Source organism: Pelophylax lessonae (genome assembly GCF_965119305.1).
Source record: "Pelophylax lessonae genome assembly, chromosome: 1".
Classification (NCBI taxonomy): Eukaryota; Metazoa; Chordata; class Amphibia; order Anura; family Ranidae; genus Pelophylax; species Pelophylax lessonae.
Genome location: NC_138768.1, coordinates 577,752,451 through 577,774,512, shown reverse-complemented (window position 1 = coordinate 577,774,512; position 22,062 = coordinate 577,752,451). Strand labels below are relative to the sequence as shown.

Sequence of the window (22,062 nt, the reverse complement as noted above, 5' to 3'; positions counted from 1 at the left end):
TCTCATACTTCTGAAGATTTGAGGGTGCTGCCTGTTCCATACTCCTCCTACTCCTCATCCAGCCTTTTAGGGGTACAAACAATAGTAATTGGGGCCTAGTGTGCTTCTGTACGTGTGAGATACATACACTTTTTTGGATCATATTTCCTATTCCGCTATTCAATAAAAACCTTTGGGGATCAATTAAATTGCGGGATAGTCTGTGTTGGTACGTATGAGATCCACCTTTCCAAGTTTTTGGGGTTCATCTCATACTTCTGAAGATTTGAGGGTGCTGCCTGTTCCATACTCCTCCTACTCCTCATCCAGCCTTTTAGGGGTACAAACAATAGTAATTGGGGCCTAGTGTGCTTCTTTACGTGTGAGATACATACACTTTTTTGGATCATATTTCCTATTCCGCTATTCAATAAAAACCTTTGGGGATCAATTAAATTGCGGGATAGTCTGTGTTGGTACGTGTGAGATCCACCTTTCCAAGTTTTTGGGGTTCATCTCATACTTCTGAAGATTTGAGGGTGCTGCCTGTTCCATACTCCTCCTACTCCTCATCCAGCCTTTTAGGGGTACAAACAATAGTAATTGGGGCCTAGTGTGCTTCTGTACGTGTGAGATACATACACTTTTTTGGATCATATTTCCTATTCTGCTATTCAATAAAAACCTTTGGGGATCAATTAAATTGCGGGATAGTCTGTGTTGGTACGTGTGAGATCTACCTTTCCAAGTTTTTGGGGTTCATCTCATACTTCTGAAGATTTGAGGGTGCTGCCTGTTCCATACTCCTCCTACTCCTCATCCAGCCTTTTAGGGGTACAAACAATAGTAATTGGGGCCTAGTGTGCTTCTGTACGTGTGAGATACATACACTTTTTTGGATCATATTTCCTATTCCGCTATTCAATAAAAACCTTTGGGGATCAATTAAATTGCGGGATAGTCTGTGTTGGTACGTATGAGATCCACCTTTCCAAGTTTTTGGGGGGTTCAATAAAAACCTTTGGGGATCAATTAAATTGCGGGATAGTCTGTGTTGGTACGTGTGAGATCCACCTTTCCAAGTTCTTGGGGTTCATCTCATACTTCTGAAGATTTGAGGGTGCTGCCTGTTCCATACTCCTCCTACTCCTCATCCAGCCTTTTAGGGGTACAAACAATAGTAATTGGGGCCTAGTTGGCTTCTGTACGTGTGAGATACATACACTTTTTTGGATCATATTTCCTATTCCGCTATTCAATAAAAACCTTTGGGGATCAATTAAATTGCGGGATAGTCTGTGTTGGTACGTATGAGATCCACCTTTCCAAGTTTTTGGGGGGTTCATCTCATACTTCATTAGATTTGAGGGTGCTGCCTGTTCCATACTCCTCCTACTCCTCATCCAGACTTTTAGGGGTACAAACAATAGCAATTGGGGCCTAGTGTGCTTCTGTACATGTGAGATACATACACTTTTTTGGATCATATTTCCTATTCCGCTATTCAATAAAAACCTTTGGGGATCAATTAAATTGCGGGATAGTCTGTGTTGGTACGTGTGAGATACACCTTTCCAATTTTTGGGGCGCATCTCATACTGCCGAGGATTTGAGGGTGCTTCAGTCTTCCTCCTGCCTGTTCCGAACTCCTCCTACTCCTCATCCTGCCTTTAGGGTACAAAAAATTGTAATCGGGGCCTAGATTGTGTTTGTACGTGTGAGATACACCGTTTTGTAAAATTTCTCCTATTCTGCTATTCAATATACACCCTGTTTGAGTGAAAAAAATTAAATTGCGGGATAGTCTGTACCGGTACATGTGAGATACACCCTTTTACATTTGTTTGGCGCATCTCCTTCTACCGCCGAGGATTGCAGGGCGCTTCCGTTTTTGCTCCTGTTCCCAACTCCTCCTACTCCTCTTCCTCATCCTGCCTTTAGGGTACAAAAAATTGTAATCGGAGCCTAGTCTGTGTTTGTACGTGTGAGATACACCGTATTATAACATTTTTCCTATTCTGCTTTTCAATATACACCCTTTTGGAGTGTAAGAAAATTAAATTACGGCATAGTCTGTATCGGTACGTGTGAGATACACCTTTTAAATTTGTTTGGCGCATCTCCTTCCACCGCCAAGGATTGCAGGGCGCTTCAGTTTGCCTCCTGTTCCCAACTCCTCCTACTCCTCTTCCTCATCCTGCCTTTAGGGTACAAAAAATTTTAGTCGGGGCCTAGTCTGTGTTTGTACGTGTGAGATACACCGTTTTTTTATCCTTTTTCCTATTCCGCTATTCAATATACACCCTTTTGGCGTAAAAAACATTAAATTGCGGCATAGTTTGCATATTTGACTGTCAGATACACCCGTGCGATACTGTTGTTGTTTTGTTCCGCTATTCAATAAACACCTTTCTAGGGCAAGATCATAAATTACAGAAATATGAGAAGACCGCCAAATAGGGGCCGTGACCTGGGTCGTGGTGCTGCTGGTAGAGCTCCTGTTGCAAGGAGAGGACGTGGTCGATCTGTGTCAGCTACACGCACAAGTGAAACACCTTCCACAAGTGTGAGTAGGCGACAGAACCTGCAGCAGTATTTGGTAGGGCATAATGCGCCTCTAGACGTGATGAGGCCTGAAGAAGTACAGGCGATAGTAGATTGGGTTGCTGACAGTGCCTCCAGTTCCTTCACATTGTCTCCCACCCAGTCTACTGCAGAAAGGTCAGAGTTGGCACCTGCAGCCAATGTCCAACCGTCTTTCACCTCACCCCCTTGGAAATCAGGCAAGCAGTCTGAGCCCCAATCCATACAGCAGTCTCTTGTTCTTTTTGAGGACTCTGTCAGCAGGGTTTCCCAGGGCCATCCACCTAGCCCTGCCCCAGAAGTGGAAGAGATTGAGTGCAGTGATGCCCAACCACTTATTTCTCAAGATGAGTACATGCAAGGACCATCGCAGCACGTCTCCGATGATGACGAAACGCAGGTGCCAACTGCTGCGGCGTTCAGAATTGTGGAGACCGACAAGGAGGGCAGGGGTGAAGACTGGGTGGAAGATGATGTGGAGGACGATGAGGTCCTCGACCCCACATGGAATGAACGTCATGCAGGTGACCTGAGTAGTTTGGAGGAAGAGGCGGTGGTCGCACAGAGCCACCAGCACAGCAGAAGAGGGAGCAGGGTGCAGAAGCGGAGCGGCCGTGCCCTAGACACTACGCCCGCTACTGCCCAACGCAGCAAGGGAACGAGCGCACCAAAGTCATCTCAAAGGAGTTCTCTAGCGTGGATTTCTTTAGAAAATGTGCTGATGACAGGACACGAGTAGTTTGCACCCTGTTCAATCAGAGCCTGAAGCGAGGCATAAACCTTCTCAACCTGAGCACAACCTGCATGATCAGGCATCTAAGTGCAAAGCACGAGCTGCAGTGGAGTAGACACCTTCAAAACCAAGAAACGTCTCTGGCTCATCCTGCTTCCTCTTCTGCTGCATTCTCGGCCGCTCCAGCCACATCTGTAGTGATACCAGCACCTGCCACCCCGCAAACAGAGGATCTGTCAGCCACCACCTGGGTCACCAACCGTCTCCACAATGTCCCGTGGAAGCGTTCAGCTTTCCATCTCCCAAACACTTGGGAGGAAGAGGAAGTACCCCCCTACCCACCCGCAATCCCTGGCCCTGAATGCCAGCATTTCAAAATTCTTGGCCTTTGAAATGCTGTCATTCCGTCTGGTGGAGATGCACAGTTTTAAAAACCTTATGTCGGTGGCTGTCCCACAGTACGTCGTGCCCAGCCGCCACTACTTTTCCAGGCAAGCCATCCCTTCCCTGCACAACCAAGTGGGGGAAAAAATCAGGTGTGCACTGCGCAACGCCATCTCTGGCAAGGTCCACCTAACTACCAATACGTGGACCAGTAAGCACGGTCAGGGGCGTTATATCTCCCTAACGGCACACTGGGTAAATGCAGTGGCGGATGGGCCTGAGGCGGATAGCAATTTGGCGCATGTCCTTCCACCACCGAGGATTGCAGGGTGCTTCAGTTTGCCTTCTGTTCCTAACTCCTCCTACTCCGCTTCCTCATCCTCTACCGCCTCCTCATCCGGACAGCGTAACACCTTCACCACCAACTTCAGCACGGCCAGGGGTAAACGACAGCAGGCAGTTTTAAAACTTGCCTGTTTGGGGGATAAACCACACACCGCACAGGAGTTGTGGAGGAGCATGGAACAGCAGACAAATGAGTGGTTGCTGCCAGCGAGCCTCAAGCCCGGCCTGGTGGTGTGCGATAACGTGCGAAATCTCATAGCAGCTCTGGGCCTAGCCGGTTTGACGCACATCCCTTGCCTGGCGCATGTGCTGAATTTGGTGGTGCAGAGGTTCCTTAAAAACTACCCCGATATGTCAGAGCTGCTGCAGAAAGTGCGGGCCGTCTGTGTGCACTTTCGGCGTTCTCACCCTGCTGCTGCTCGCCTGTCAGCGCTGCAGCGTAACTTCGGCCTTCCCGCTCACCACCTCATATGTGACGTGCCCACAAGGTGGAACTCCACCTTGCACATGCTGGAAAGACTGTGCGAGCAGCAGCAGGCCATAGTGGAGTTTCAGCTGCAGCACGCACAATTGAGTCGCTCTGCGGAAGAGCACCACTTCACCACCAATAACTGGGCCTCCATGCGAGACCTGTGTGCCTTGTTGCGCTGTTTTGAGTACTCCACCAACATGGCCAGTGCCGATGACGCCGTTCTCAGCTTAACTATCCCACTTCTATGCCTCCTTGAAAAAACAATTCGGGCTATGATGGAAGAGGATGTGGCACAGGATGAGGAGGAGGAGGAGGAGGAGGATGAAGAGGTAACATTTCCAAGGCTTTCAGGGCAGTCATTCGCAAGGGGCTCCGAGGGTGGGTTCCTGCACACACAAACGCCAGGGACACAATTGTCCAGCAGGGGCACAGTTCTGGAGGATGAGGAGGATGAGGAGGAGGAGCTGGAGGAGGAGATGGAACCATGTTCACATCAGGGTGGCACCCAGGCCAGCTCATGGCCATCACTGGTGCATGGCTGGGGGGATACAGAGGACACGGACGATACACCTCCCACAGAGGACAGCCTTTCGTTGCCTCTGGGCAGCCTGGCACACATGAGCGATTACATGCTGCAGTGTCTCCACAACGACCGCCGAGTTGCCCACATTCTAACTTGTGCTGATTACTGGGTGGCCACGCTGCTGGATCCCCGTTACAAGGACAATGTACCGTCCTTAATTCACTCACTGGAGCGCGATCGCAAGATGCGCGAGTACAAGCGCACGCTGGTAGACGCGATGCTGCTGGCATTCCCACCTGACAGCGGGGCCACAGTGGAAGCACAAGGCAGAGGAGGAGGAGGAGGAAGAGGTCGCCAACGCAACCAGGGCACCGCCAGCACCTCAGAAGGCAGGGTTAGCATGGCCGAAATGTGGAAAAGCTTTGTCAGCACGCCACAACAAACAGCAGCACCAGCAGCTCATGTGGAACGTCTTAGCAGGAGGCAGCATTTCACCAACATGGTGGAGCAGTATGTGTGCACACTCCTAGACGTACTGAATGAGGGGTCTTCCCCCTTCAACTTCTGGGTCTCCAAGTTGGGCACATGGCCTGAGCTTGCCCTTTACGCCTTGGAGGTGCTGGCGTGCCCTGCAGCCAGTGTATTATCTGAACGGTATTTAGCACGGCTGGGGGCGTTATCACAGACAAGCGCAGCCGCCTGTCCAGAGACAATGTGGACAAGCTCACGTCCATTAAAATGAACCAGGCATGGATCCCACGGGACTTTTCCGTACCTTGTGCAGAATAGCGATGGATACCGACCTTACCCAGCCATTGTTCCATTTTTGCTCTTTCTCACTCTTTTGGGGTGTACCCTCATTTAAAATTTGTGAAAAGAAGCAGTGTTGGCTACCTCGTCCTCCTCAGGGCCAGATTAACGTAGGGGCTATTGGAGCTGCAGCTCCAGGCCCCTACCTTTATATAGGCCCCGGGTTGGCCATATTCACTGTTACCGCTCTTCTGTCACTCGTAAACACAGAAGTCTGGCTTCTATACTCGCTTCCCCAGGCAGCTCCCTCAGAACCTCCCCACACAGCACGAAGGCCGGACAAGGAGGGACAGTTGCCGATGCATGGATGTGTTTATGGGCTTCAGAGACAGCATCCCATGTGGAATTAGGCATGCATGGCTGCACCCTTCCTCCTCTGGGTGCATGCCAAGGCACGGCCCTTAAGGCCCTTCAAAATCCTCAGCACCAGCACCAAGCCCATGATGCTCTTAATCCGGCCCTGGTCCTCCTCCACCGCCGCTTCCACCTACACCGCCCATAGGTGTGCGCAGCCTATTGCATTATATTATATTAAATACACATGCATGTGTTTGCCTACATGTACATGGCCCGATACATTACTCTCCCTGCTGGCAAAGAGAAATAGAGCAGAGCAGGTCCGAGGGAGATCTTTCCCATCTCCTCACTGGCAAACAGAGCGATAATGCTATGTGCCCTAGGTGATTAGGGTGTGCCCAGGTACACCCGGCACACCCTGTGCACACGCCTACGCCACATCCACCACCACCTCAACCTCCCTCCTACTCCATATGGGCCTCATCCTTCAGAGATGAAGAACATTGTTTTATTTTTCTGTTTTTTTTTGTTGTTTTAAGTTATTTCCCTATCCACATTTGTTTGCAGAGCACTTGCCATGCTCTTAACTACGTTTTGCTGCCATTTGCAGCAGTCTAGCCCTTTCCATTGGTGTTTTAGAGCCATTTTAGTGCCTGAAAGTTCGGGTCCCCATTGACTTCAATGGGGTTCGGTGTCCGGGAAAAGTTCGGCAAAAGTCCGGGACACGGACCCGGACTTTTTTTTAAAGTTCGGCCGAACCCGCCGAACATGGACATCCAGGTGTCCGCTCAACTCTAATTACGTGTTATAACACAAATACAGCAGCATAACAATTTGCAATCAAATAATTTATTTTTGTAAACATACATATTTTACAAACTCAGAATGAATATACACAGTGTGAGCTGCCTGATTTGCAATCAAATAATTTATTTTTGTAAACAGAAATTTTACAAGCTACCTGATTGCATGTATCCAGCTTTCACTGCAGGCCCAATGGCGCCCTTATAGCCAATTGATGATATCAGTATTTTAGTGCAATGAAATCATAGTGCAGAAAAACATGACAGGGTCATCTGCCCTCCCCTACACTGAATACTGTATGCCCACTGAGATCTCTTACACAGCTATAAACATTTACTAACAATCTCCATGTGTTTTGTAAAGTTATGTACTAAGATTATTTTTATTTTTTTATATTTTTTTGATCAGTTTTTGGCCTGATACTGGTTTTAGTTGATTCATTTTCCTATACCACAAAGTATATTAATAAATAAATATTTTACATGTACAACATGAAATGTATTGTTTGTAAGAAATGATCTGGATGTCATCACAAAATTAAAACGTTATTTTATAGCAAGTTATTTACAAATGCAATGCAGGAGGAGTCTGAATTTTATTAATATGCATTAACTTCATTGACTATTCTTTGTTTAAAAAAATCAGTATCCAAATGTCATGTCCTGAGTACTCAATTTGAACTCCTTGGTCACTCCTGTGACCTTGATGACACATATGTTTTGTTTGGCATGCACAAAAGGAAATAAGTCTTCTGTAAATCAGTTACATGATTTTATCCAGCTAAAATTGGCAAGATTTATATCCCAGATTTCTGTGTAATCCATTTGCGGAAATATGTGACCCTGGTGTAAACACCTGGTTTGTTTGCTATGGCGCAGCCGTATCCAAAGCTTACAATTCCAATGAGGGACCACCTGTTATTAGACTGTCGTGCCACAAGGGGGCCTCCAGAGTCTCCCTGCATTTAGGGAATAAAAGAGTAAAGTGCATTAGTGCTTGGTATGCTTCAAAGTTTCATGACAAGTGTCTATGTCAAACAATCCAGCCAGCGACTCTTAATAGGTCCCTCATTTACATACACTGAAGTGTTTTAAGTGGGGATAAATAATGTGAATTTGTTATGTAGAATAAACCAGTGAGAAAACTGTGAAATTCAAACTGAGCATATGATTAAACGCATATCCAAAGTAAACAGTAGGTCTAGAGCAGCCTTTCTCAATTAGAGTTCTGTGAAACCCTGGGGTTTTTCCCGTGGTTTCCATGGGTTCCTTGAGCAATTTACGCCTCTCAGATAAGTAACCACAGATTCCAATGAATGTAAGGGGGGAAATTCTTTCAACTGACCACAAATGTAAGGAGCATTTTTCCCACTGATCATTACTCAAATGTACCGGAAGCTGTAGTTATACTACTACTAAATTAATAGAAGGGGTTCCATGAAACTGGAAAATTATTTCAAGGGTTCAAAAAGGTTGAGAAAGCCAGTCTAGAGATATATAATAGTCATATAAAAATATCTACTGATGCTGTAACTGGAGAATTGGGCTCCGACCCCTTCTGTCCTCTAGGCCCTTCTATTGGTCATTGGGACCAACTTTACTTTAATTGTTCATATGCTTTGGAGAAGTAAGGGAGTAGGCCAACCTCTAGTTTAAGAGTCAATTATGTAAAAAAAAAAAAAAAACACTATCTTTTTTCTTCATTTCATTTAGCACTGGGACTGTGGTAATATAAAGAGGATTTCTTGAACTGCACCACAGTCTTTAGAACTCAGCTAAAACAAGGGAACAACAGCTATCCAAATAATATTTATATATATATATATATATATATATATATATATATATATATAGCAATACATATATCAATACATGATGTTAGTTTAAAGGGATAGCGCTATTAGGATAAAACCTTAAATCCTGTAAAAAATAAAATATACCATCAGTAAAGTGCATTGTTATGTGTTCTCACCTGGAAGATGTCCAATGACAAATCACGTTGGGCGGGGTTTAGATGTGACGTTAACACGCACGCTGTGATCATGCTCGTGGCTTGGAGCTTTCAGCCAGAGTCAAAATTGCTTTTTGCTGAAGTCTGTATACTTGTGTCAGTAGAGACACATGAAAAGTGTAATTCTTGTTTTTATTAAACAACAATCTTAAGGTGGTTTTACTCTATCAGAACTCTCCTCTTCTTGCTTATGAGTTATCAGTGGCGTAGCGTGGGTTGTCAGCGCCTGGGGCAAGGTAAGTAATTTGCGCCCCCCCTACACAAATCTACTAGACCACTACACAGACCTACCTTATTCCTACACTGACCTGCCTGATTACTATACTGACACCTACACAGACCTACCTGACCACTACAGAGACCTACCTTATACCTACACTGACACCCCCCATACACTGACACCCACACTGACCCCCCCTCCCACACTGACACCTTCACTGACAACTACACTGGTCCCCCCATACACTGACTCCCCCATACACTGACACCCCTACACTGACCCCCCTTACACTGACGACGTCACTGACCCCCCCCTACACTGACCCCCCTTACACTGACGACGTCACTGACCCCCCTTACACTGACCCCCCTTACACTGACAACTTCACTGACCCCCCCCCTACACTGACCCCCTATACTGACCCCCCTTCACTGACCACCCCTACGCTGACCACCCCTACATTCCCACATACACTGAGACCTACACTGACAACTGCACTGACCCCTCCCCCTACACTGACCCCACACACTGACACCCCTACACTGACCCCCCTACACTGGCCCCCCTACACTGACCCCCCTTAAACTGACAACTACACTGACAACTGCACTGCCCCCCCTACACTTACCCCCTACACTGACACCACACACTGACTCCCCTACAATGACCCCCCCTACACTGACCCCCCTACACTGACCCCCCTTAAACTGACAACTACACTGACCCCCACTCATACACTGACACCTACACTGACCCCCCAATACATTGACACCTACACTGACCCCCCCCCATACACCGACACCTACACTGACACCTACACTGACCCCCCCCCCATACACTGACACCTACACTGACCCCCCCATACACTGACACCTACACTGACCTCCCCATACACTGACACCTACACTGACCCCCCCCATACACTGACACCTACACTGACCCCCCCATACACTTACACCTACACTGACCCCCCCATACACTGACACCCCCCATACACTGACACCTACACTGACCCCCCCATACATTGACACCTACACTGACCCCCCCATACACTGACACCTACACTGACCCCCCCATACACTGACCATCACCATACACTGACACCTACACTGACCCCCCATACACTGACCCCCCCATACACTGACACCTACACTGACCCCCCCATACACTGACACCTACACTGACCCCCCCCATACACTGACCATCACCATACACTGACACCTACACTGACCCCCCATACACTGACCCCCCCATACACTGACACCTACACTGACCCCCCCATACACTGACCATCCCCATACACTGACACCTACACTGATCCCCCATACACTGACCCCCCCATACACTGACACCTACACTGACCCCCCATACACTGATCCCTACACTGACCCCCCATACACTGACACCTACACTGATCCCCCCCCTACACTGACCTATCTCCCCCCTCCTATGTCCACTTCCCTGGGCTCCCGGGCAGGCAGCACATCACTCAAGTCACCTCTTTCTGTGTCCGGACACTGGGGACTTGAGGAGACGATCTGGAGCAGAGGAGAGACACAGCGTGTCAGCAGCAGCAGCCAGCGTGGAGGCAGCCGGTCCGGACAGCAGGGAGAGACTCCAAGAGCGGTGCTGCACATGCACCGAGCCGCCGTCTTCACCCATGACCAGCCCCGCCCCGCCCCCTGGCTGCACATGACAACTTCAGTGTCCACCGCTGCTCGTCCTGCACAGTAAAGGAGCCAAGTGCAGGAAAGAGCGGCCGGGCCGCCGGACAGGGCATTGTCACAAATAAAGGGATGCGGGACACTATGATCTTGCGGATGGTGGGCGTGGGATGCGCCCCCCTAAATATTGCGCCCGGTGCCAGTGCCCCCCCCCCGCACCCCCCACGCTACGCCACTGTGAGTTATAACATATGACACAGAACCCTCTGCTTGAGTGAGCTCTAGATGGAAGCTGTGGATTGCTATTCCTATATTGGTGTTCACTATTTGCTGGTTTATAATCTTACCAGCATTGGGCTCTGGTGAGTGTACTTATACTTATGGTGGCGGAGTGCACTTTTTGGTGAATATTGCAAGAATTTAAGAAGAGCACTTTTAAAATTCATCTTGGATACATGGGACATTTATGAATTATTTGTATTTACTTTTATATGGACTTTATTAATTTTTCAGTGGAGTCATATGTATTGATTTTTTTCATTTTTGCACAGATATTTTAATTCTTTTTATTTTGCTTTTTTTGCACAGCACTGAGCACTTTTTGTATTTTTGTATTGCACATTTGGTATTTTTGCACATTGATATACCTTATCTTTTGGGAATAGAGCTATGTTTTGAAGAGAAGAGTGAGAACACATAACATTGCACTTTGGTGATAGTATATTATATTTTTATTGCATTTTTAGATATTGAATAGGATATCTGCATAGCGATGTCCCTTTAAACTAACAGGGAGAGATAGATGTTAACACGCAATCCCAACTCTGCCCTTCCCCATGCAAACAAAGTGGCTGAATTAATTGTGAATTGTTTTTTGTTTTAGCTATCTGCAATTTGCTAGAAGAAGAGTATACATTAAAGACAGCTTTACCAGTAAGTTCAATGGATATGTATCTGCATAGAATAAGGATAACGAGCCAATAACCTTTATACATGTTATCTGTGCAATCCTTAGTTACTTAGAGCAATCTATATGGTACTCTCATGAATATTTCAGCTAATCATAAACCTGTTACAATAAAAATATGGGCACTGCATTTCCAACGTTTTGTTTAAATAAATTGCTAATTGTCTGGCTATAATGGGCATTCTGTGGTTCCACTAATTTGAGATTTACTGAAAATGCATTCAGCAGCTAAAGAAGCTTGATGTACCCCTTGAAATTTTCCACATTTTGTCATGTTCCACTCAAAAATATGAATGTAAATGTATTTCTTTGGGATTTTATGTGATAGACTAACACAAAGTGGCACATCATTGTTAAGTGGAAGGAAAATTATTAATGGTTTCAAAACTTTTTAAAAATAAATATGTGAAAAGTGTGGCATGCATTTGTATCCCCCCCCTTTACTCTGATACTCCTAACTAAAATCTAGTGGAACCATTTGCCTTAAGAATTCGCCGTATTAGTAAATAGAGTCCACATGTGTGTAATTTATTCTCAGTGTAAATACAGCTGTTCTGTGAAGCCCTCAGAGGTTTGTTGGAGAACCTTAGTGAACAAACAGCATCATGAGAGCCAAGGAACACACCAGACAGGTCAGGGATAAAGTTGTGGAGAAGTTTAAAGCAGGGCTGACACTGACCACATTCCAATAATTATGTGCAAAGTACAGCCAATTCAGTAAAAGTTCCATGGTACATTCCCTTTACTGTCTTAAACAATCCAACAAATAATGTGTCATACATTTGGTTGTAACATGACAAAATGTGGAAAATTTCAAGGCGTATAAATACTTTTTTAAGACATTGTATATACAGTATCTCACAAAAGTGTGTACACCCCTCACATTTTTGTAAATATGTTACTATATCTTTTCATGTGACAACACTGAAGAAATTACACTTTGCTACAATATAAAGAAGTGAGTGTACAGCTTGTATAACAGTATGGATTTGCTGTCCCCTAAAAATAATTCAACACACAGCCATTAATGTCTAAACTGCTGGCAACAAAAGTGAGTACATCCCTAAGTGAAAATGTCCAAATTGGGCCCAATGTGTCAATATTTTGTATAGCCACCATTATTTTCCAGCACTACCTTAACCCTTTTGGGCATAGAGTTCACCAGCGCTTCACAGGTTGCCACTGGAGTCCTCTTCCACTCCCCCATCACGAAATCAAGGAGCTAGTGGATGTTAGAGACCTTGCGCTCCTCCACCTTCAATTTGAGGATGCCCCACAGATGCTCAATAGGGTTTAGGTCTGGAGACATGCTTGGCCAGTCCATCACCTTTACCCTCAGCTTCTTTAGTGAGGCAGTGGATGTCTTGGAGGTGTGTCTGGAGTCGGTATCTTGTTGGAATACTGCCCTGAGGCCCAGTCTTCAAAAGGAGGGGATCATGCTCTGCTTCAGTATGTCACAGTACATGTTGACATTTATGGTTCCCTCAATGAACTGTAGCTCCCCAGTTCCGGCAGAACTCATGCAGCCCCAGACCATGACACTCCCACCACCATGCTTGACTGTAGGCAAGACACACTTGTCTTTGTACTCCTCACCTGGTTGCCGCCACACATGCTTGACACCATCTGAACCAAATAAGTTTATCTTGGTCTCATCAGACCACAGGACATGGTTCCAGGATTCCATGTCCTTAGTCTGTTTGTCTTCAGCAAACAGTTTGCGGGCTTTCCTGTGCATCATCTTTAGAAGAGGCTTCCTTCTGCAAACCAATTTGATGCAGTGTGCTGCGTATGGTCGGAGCACTGACAGGCTGACCCCCCACCCCTTCAACCTCTGCAGTAAGTCTGGCAGCACTCATATGTCTATTTCCCAAAGACGACCTCTGGATATGATGCTGAGCACGTGCAGTAAACTTCTTTGGTCGACCATGGCGAGGCCTGTTCTGAGTGGAACCTGTCCTTTTAAACTGCTGTATGGTCTTGGCGATCGTGCTGCAACTAAGTTTCAGGGTCTTGAAAATTTTCTTATAGCCTAGGCCATCTTTATGTAGAGCAACAATTATTTTTTCAAATCCCTTCCTGTGACCAGTAAGAGTGAGAGCGATAACACCAAATTTAACACACCTGCTCCCCATTCACACCTGAGACCTTGTAACACTAACGAGTCACATGACACTGGGGAGTGAAAATGGCTAATTGTGCCCAATTTGGAAATTTGCACTTAGGGGTGTACTCACTTTTGTTGCCAGTGGTTTACACAATAATGACTGTGTGTTGAGTTATTTTGAGGGATAGCAAATTTACACTGTTATACAAGCTGTACACTCACTACTTTACATTGTAGCAAAGTGTAATTTCTTCAGTGTTGTCACATGAAAATATATAATAAAATATTTACACAAAATGTGAGGGGTGTACTCACTTTTGTGAGATACTGTATACTATATATATATATATATATATACATACAAAAAAACATATGCAGTGCATCTCCTTTTTCTATTCAAAGACCATGCAAGTACAGAAAAATACCTGATGATCTGTCAGAATTGCACTCAGCTACTAAGTCTTGTTGTAGGCGGACAACACACAGAATTTTTGTAAACTGAATGGTGTCAGCCCTTACTAGTTTTCTCTTGCCAAACTACTCAGACCCACATACTCTCCCATCTCTGCAACATAAAGGCTAATTATTCTGATGTCCCAAGATATAAAACTGGGAGGGCTAAGTAATCTGCTTGAGACAAGAAAGGAAGTTAGCATTAGACACAGGATAGCTTTGAATTCCTGGCAAGATCAACAGGTATTTTTTCACATAGCAAATAGATATAGGAACATAGATTGTAAGCTCTAACAAACAGGGCCCTCTAGTTCCTCCTGTATTGAATTGTATTGTAACTGTAATGTCTTCCATCACATTGTAAAGCACTGTGCAAACTGTGGGCGCTATATAAATCCTGTAATATAATAATAATAATAATACTTTCATGGTTTCATGGATTTGGTATCAATGGTATGTTTAACTGACCAAAGGAGTGGAAAAAAAAGAAAGAAAGAAATTAATTGCCAGGATATACATACATTTTAACCATTTTCATATTGTGGCCCCAAGTCTATTGTTTTTTGTCAATGTTCTAGTACTCCCAAAAATGTGTTTCTTAGTAAAGCTTTTTTAAAAAAATGTTTTAACAATAAGAGGACAATAATAGGGCTCCTATATGACCGTCAAATGCAGACAGAACTTGAGTTTGCTGTTGAGAAAGGAAAAGTCTGGAATGACCTCCTTTGATGTTGATTTATGAACTCCAGTCGGGTAAGAAAATTGACAGTGGCAATGGTGATATAATTATCAACTCTTTCTTTCTTTTACAAATATCTCGAGATGAACAAAATGCATGAAACTTACCTGACAAGAATCAACTTTCCCTTCAACATATCCAGCACATATCATTGATGGTTTTATTATGCTTCCATACATCTGAGCACTACTGCATAAACTTGTACTTATTATCGTCAACTGAGCCTGTTGCAGAATAGAGGGCAAGCTTCCTCCTTTAAAAAGAAAAAAAAAACATTGATGTTATCCCAGCAAATATCTTAATATTTGTAGGAAATGAGGTATAGATAAGGTGCTTATAATAAGATATGTTAGTGGTACCAACCTCCATCTGTTAGTGTTCCCCATCCGGTGACATAACAGGAAGAATTGTCAGGAACGGCAGTCAGAGTATCTGCCAGACACACAGGTTGGATGTACTGAGTAAAGGCCACTGGAGATGACAATTCAATCAAAGCAATATCATTAAATACTATTCCAGTGGTGTAATTCTCATGGATAACTATAGCTTTGATGCTTAATCCAGATCCAGAGGTTAAAAGATTTGTTCCTAAAATGACAGTCCATGCATTCACATCTTTGTTCCTGTGGAAATATACATTTTACATTATATTTTTTAAAGTTATTCTTAGATATGCTATTATTATGCTGATGTTATAAATATTACAACTTATAAAAAATAAAGTCTTATCAACCTTTGTGTTAACACAAATACTTTATTCAATGAGTGAGTGCAAAGATTCATAATCCATAGAAACCAACCAGATAACAGTTTGCTGCAGTCAAACTAGTGGAAGAGGATTTCTGATTATTGAAATATTTCCTCATCTCAGTATGGTACATATACTCAAAGCGGGATTAAAGTCAAATGGGGACCAAGGCAAGGCTGCAACTATGAGCCCCTTCTTCAGTCACTCTTCTAGTACTTCTATTTGGCCCATACCAGGTTAGTAACCACTGACATTGTTCTACAGTTCTAGGCAGTCCCTACACTGACCTCCACTAACCATAACTAATGGCACACCTCTCTACCAACTACCAATTTCTTTGAGTACATTTACTGGATGTTGTGCTGTACACCACGTGTGTAGTAGCTAATATTTTCCAGTCTGCTGACCTCTTCACACTGTTTTGAACAATTAGAACACTAGAAATTTTAGGGGTAATTTGGTATTTCATCCCGTTCAATGAGCAGGAGACTTTAGCAGTAAGATGGTTTACATTGAGTATCTATCAAGGGTACTCAGTGACAACATTGCTATGTTAACCCCTTACTGAAATCAATGCCAAAATCAATGTCTCCAACAACACAGATGAGTGGCCCTGGACGCAGGCAGTTTGTGTCCAGGGTTAGTCACCTGTCCCTAATCGCTTGCAACTGTTCGATGTGTAGTTGCAAACAGCCACAGCAGTTTATCATTCATTTTGCAAAGTCCTGCCCCTACGTGACTCCTGCCTTACAACTAGCTGTATGGCCAGGAGGATGGAGGGCATGGCCACGGGTAGTTGGAAGGCTCTCCTAGAGGCAGGAGTCACATGGGTCAGGACTTTGCAAAAAGCGTGGGAACCAAAAGGCGGCCATCTCTAATGCGAAACGTTGTATCATGGACCTAAAGCTGCTGTTTTTATGAAAGACTGACACATCTGTCAGTTTGTGAGTATAATACTTATCTCTTTTTACATATTAAAGTTTACAGTTGAGGATAATGCACTAGGCCTGTGCGCCCTCTGTTTCGTTTTGTGGTTTCAGTGCTCTTAGACTTCCCCAGAATTATGAGGGCAGCAAGGCTTAGCACATTCAGGCAAGCCAGGATAGGAATATAGACAACTGACATTTCTCTGTCCACTTTCAAGTGCAAAGGGTTTTTGTGTTTGCTATTTACTCAGAAAGGGCTCTCAATCTGATGTCAGACTGATGCCATTAACACAAGCCGAAAGCCTCTTGACCAACGTCCTAAATGAGAATACAATCAGAGTGTAATACCAGTAGCCAGCTTTGAAAAACATAAGCAAAATATTAAAATTTGTACAGAAATTTTTTTTCTTTAAAAATGTTATTGCATCATGTTGTTGACCAGTTCAGATGCAATTGGTAGCAAAGTAGTAGCACAGTATTTCATAACTTACGATTTGAAACAGTGAGCAGCAGTTGTTAGCCAGGTGTTGCTGATGAGAGACGCTCCACATACATGATTCCCATTTAAGTGTAGACTAGCCTGCCAGGGCCATGTACCCAAAGCTGCATCTGTTCCCCCAACTATTTTACTTGATATTAAAGGTCCACCAACTCCGCAACCTGTTCATAAAGTGGGAAACAAATTGTAAGCAATATGTTTTTACAGTGATTACTATCTCATACTGCCAACAAATTATTGACACAAGTATGAGCCTTAGGGGTAACTATGAACAAAATAAAAAATGACATCCATGATGCAGTCTGTCACTAGTAGCTGTGAGCTAAGGTTTTGGCTGAATTCAGCTGAGACTGAACTTGGGGGAACATGTTAACAGGCCACACACCCAGTCATCTGCAGCCATGGAATTCCCCCCCAGCCACACGTAACAAATGGTCAGGGTTACGGGTGACATCATTGACCTATTATGTCCAAATAGCTATATTTGGATAATGTGGCCATAATAGGTGAATGATGTCACCAGCATCCCATCCCCTTGTTAGCTGGAGGATGGGGGGATTCCATAGCCATAGCTGATTAGGCCGGTGGCCAGCTGTCATTTGACAGTTTCCCACAGATTCAGACTGAACTGAGTTCAGCCAAAACTTAGGCTCGTCCTTAGTCACCAGCACTTCACCTATTAATCCTTCCAGTAGACCCATTATTGTTCTACTACTGACAAACACAGACTATCACTAATTGTTTATTGCATATTAATTACCTGATTATAATATGACCAGCACCTCTTACACTGTCCCTCAACAATGTAAGATGTACCGTATATACTCGAGTATAAGCCGAGTTTACAGCACATTTTTTGTGTGCTGAAAACGCCCCCCTCGGCTTATACTCGAGTCAAGGAAAAAAAAAAAAGTCCCTGGCCGCTCCGACGGGCTTAAGCTTTAAAAATGGCACCGTCCGTCGCTTACATGTCACCGCGCATGCGCAATGACGTGTCGGCCCCGGGCGGCGCCATTTTTAAAATGAAGGCGCCTCTGGAACAGGTAAGTGAAACAGCTTCACTACCTGCCATTATGCAGGGCTGCGGGCACACTACAAGGGATGCAGTGCTGCGGGCATGGTCCACCTGTACCATGCCCACAGCACTGCATCTCCTGTAGTATGCCCACAACCCCGGATCCTCTTGTACCATGCCAGTACCCTGCATTCTCCTGCACCATGCCAGTACCCTGCATTCTCCTGCACCATGCCAGTACCCTGCATTCTCTTCTCCTGCACCATGCCAGTACCCTGCATTCTCCTGCACCATGCCAGTACCCTGCATTCTCCTGCACCATGCCAGTACCCTGCATTCTCCTGCACCATGCCAGTACCCTGCATTCTCCTGTACCATGCCAGTACCCTGCATTCTCCTGCACCATGCCAGTACCCTGCATTCTTCTGCACCATGCCAGTACCCTGCATTCTCCTGCACCATGCCAGTACCCTGCATTCTCCTGTACCATGCCAGTACCCTGCATTCTCCTGCACCATGCCAGTACCCTGCATTCTCCTGTACCATGCCAGTACCCTGCATTCTCCTGTACCATGCCAGTACCCTGCATTCTCCTGCACCAGGCCAGTACCCTGCATTCTCCTGTACCATGCCAGTACCCTGCATTCTCATGCACCATGCCAGTACCCTGCATTCTCCTGCACCATGCCAGTACCCTGCATTCTCCTGTACCATGCCAGTCACCCTGCATTCTCCTGCACCATGCCCGCCGCCCTGCATTCTCACCCTAGGCTTATACTCGAGTCAATGATTTTTCCCATCTTTTTGTGGTAAAAGTAGGGGCCTCGGCTTATACTCGGGTCGGCTTATACTCGAGTATATACGGTAACTGTATTTAACTATGGATCTCTTTTCTAGTTTTTCACCCTTGTTCAGGATATCAGAGAGTAAATTACCTAGAAGCTGTCAAACAGTGGGATTCCCAAGTCCAACCTTTCAGGCTATTTTTGCAGCCTGTATGCCTACTTGGTAAATTCACCCCCTTTAGTTGTCCTAGTGATGATAGTCACTGACACAAAAAGTGATTGGAAATTCAGAAGATACAGTTGTCTCCCAAAAGGAGGTGAGGGTAAATCTTCCAATATGGACAAAGTTTAAGAGGCTTTTTCACCTCCCTTCAAAGAAATGACCTCTTTCTTTTTGTTATATCTTTAGGACAAGAAGAAAAGGGAAAGACACCTAATGGGACACAGATGTAAAAAAACAAAACAAAATGTACATCGATTTTAACCATTCCCTACTCTATCGACAACTGAAAAAAAAAAATGTTTGCTTTAGATACACAGTATCTTCACTTTACAGACATTTTCACTTGATACAAAAGTCTCTTTTGGTCACTAACTTTCTGCTTTATGAACTATTTACAAATTATGTGAAACCAAAAGTGCAGCGCTTAAGTGATTAAGAATGAGTAAAACAATCTTATAATCAAAATAGTGTAAATAATATACGTCTGACAAAAACGACCAACAAAAAAGTTACTTTAAAATGTGCATAGAAAGTCCCTTCTTTGTTTTAAATAATATCTCCAACAGTTATCCATGTGTAGCATTCATTCAACAGTTCAAATATATTACCACATGTTGCTTCAAACCACCATCTTTGCATACTTATCAGCTTTTAAGCTGCATCAGAAAGGCATCAGACAGCTTTGTTAGCACTGACAGGGCAACACAGTATGGGAATCCATCCGCAATGTAATCCTCCACTCACACAGGGCACTTTCTCCAACTCTGGGGTGTGTAAAAACGCGAGTTACGTGTATTCAGGCATTTTTCAGGCACTCCCATTGAAACCTATGGTGGCTAAAAATGTACTCAAAGAAACTCATGTACTTTTTTGAGCTCTGAGTACCAAGCTTCAAGCAACAAGATGCTCACATATCCCTGGGCACCATTAAATATACTGAGAATCTTGTTGATGAGTGTTGATGCACTTTGGGAAATGTCATCTTCCCGTGTGGCACAGATTCCCTATGATGAGATCTTTTCAAAGCCCCTCAACAGGGGGGCTCCAAAAAATAAAAAAAATAAAAAAAAATAAAATTATACAGAGTCATAAAAAAATAAAATTGCAAAAAAAAAACCCCCACACCGTCCACTTCCCTACCGACACTGACTTCTGCCCTACTGACATGTCCACTGCTTGACTGACACTGTCCATGTTTTAATACAATCAAAGGAAAGAAACTCACTGCTCAAGGTGGTATGAAAGCCTGATGACACACACCGGTGCACACCCCGGCTCGCTTCGGTGGATAGTCAGTAAAGAAAACAGGAACAGCTGCAATCCAGATGAGGTCAAAATCCAGATTTATTGACTGGACATCCCAATGTGACAAATAGTGGCAAGGTAGACCCGTTTCACACACTACAATGTGTGCTTAATCATTATCAAACGCGTCTACCTTGTTTTAATACATTTTAAAAATGTTTGTCAATATTTTTTATAAGAGTGTGTTTGTCTGCATATGTATATGTGTATATGTACAGTATATGTGCATACATACATACACATACATATATATATATATATATGTAATATACAACAATGGACCCATGAGTGCCGCCCTTTTTTGGTTTATATATATATATATATATATATATACACACACACATACATATACAGTATATATATATATATATATATATATATATATATATATATATATATATAGTATTATTTTTTTATTGAAGGTTAATGGGGTTTTTTGGTTGTTTTTTTTAAATTAATGCATAACTGGACATCTTTTATTTACCAAGTTCCCCTTTAAGACCCCTTTTAAAAATGGCAATGGATCGTTTCAGTATCACTGAATATTGAACCCAAGCAAGACTGGACAAGTCTGTGATTCCGAGCTCAGCATAAGCCACGTGTTCCATGTGAATGCACATGACCTGTCCTGTCTTCCGTATTAGCGCCGGGGGTCGGGTGACATCACGCCCATCCATTAACTGTTACACATACCATCATACACACATACATACGCATGCATGTTTGAGCTTTGGGGTGTACACCGTAATGCAATAGGCTGCACGCACCTATGTACAACATTAAAAGAATTTTATAAATACCAGCAGGCGTAAGTACCTTAATCTGACCTGGTATTAGCCTCTTACTGCTGCTATGCAGCAGATCTGGAGTGTGAGAGGAGAAAGTAGCACAAGGAGCCAATCAGTTCATGTGATGACATTCTACGAGAATTTTGAGTCATTCTAAGAGAAAGCAGAGTGACAGGCAGAGGAGCTCATCACTATACTGCTTAGCAGTGCTAACTGGATTGAAAGAAAGGTGGTTGAGAAATGCTGGTGATCAGACTGAAGACATCTAGTGACAGAAAAAAAGTACTGCAGGAAGAATCTCTGCATTAGAGGTAAATATTGCAGCAAAATCTAGTTTTGTTATTTTTTCCTATAATAGGCTATTCATTTCTTCTAGTTCTTTTTGGCTCAAGTTCTGTTTTAAGAGTGTGACAGGCGCTGAAGAGTAAAGGCCCGCACACACGTAGCGATTGTCGGCCGTAAATATTCGGCCGCCGAACGATCAGCCAATTGTCGGCTTGTTAGTATGATGCTTCCGACAACCGACTGCGACTTTTCGGCCGAACAGAATCGGGTGTGCATGCTATAAAATTTTTGTTGGCCGTCACCAGAACGGCCGATTGTTCGCCAGTCAGTACAGAATTCGGCCGACTAACAGCAGATGAGCAAGACTGGGCATGCTCAGAGAAGAAAAAACACACGGA

General features: G+C 44.3%; 1 protein-coding gene across 1 annotated transcript in view; it reads right to left on the bottom strand.

Annotated features, from left to right (window-relative positions):
* Positions 1-7,726: 7,726 nt before the first annotated feature.
* LOC309548582 (transmembrane protease serine 11D-like) overlaps positions 7,727-22,062 on the bottom strand; it is a gene marked incomplete at both ends in the record, with an annotated part of 70,124 nt that continues 55,788 nt past the window's right edge. Inside the window, 4 exons of the mRNA XM_082248556.1 lie at positions 7,727-7,888; positions 15,198-15,343; positions 15,454-15,713; positions 17,256-17,424. Coding sequence (XP_082104682.1) covers positions 7,727-7,888; positions 15,198-15,343; positions 15,454-15,713; positions 17,256-17,424 — 737 coding nt within the window. The remainder of the gene's footprint in view (positions 7,889-15,197; positions 15,344-15,453; positions 15,714-17,255; positions 17,425-22,062) is intronic.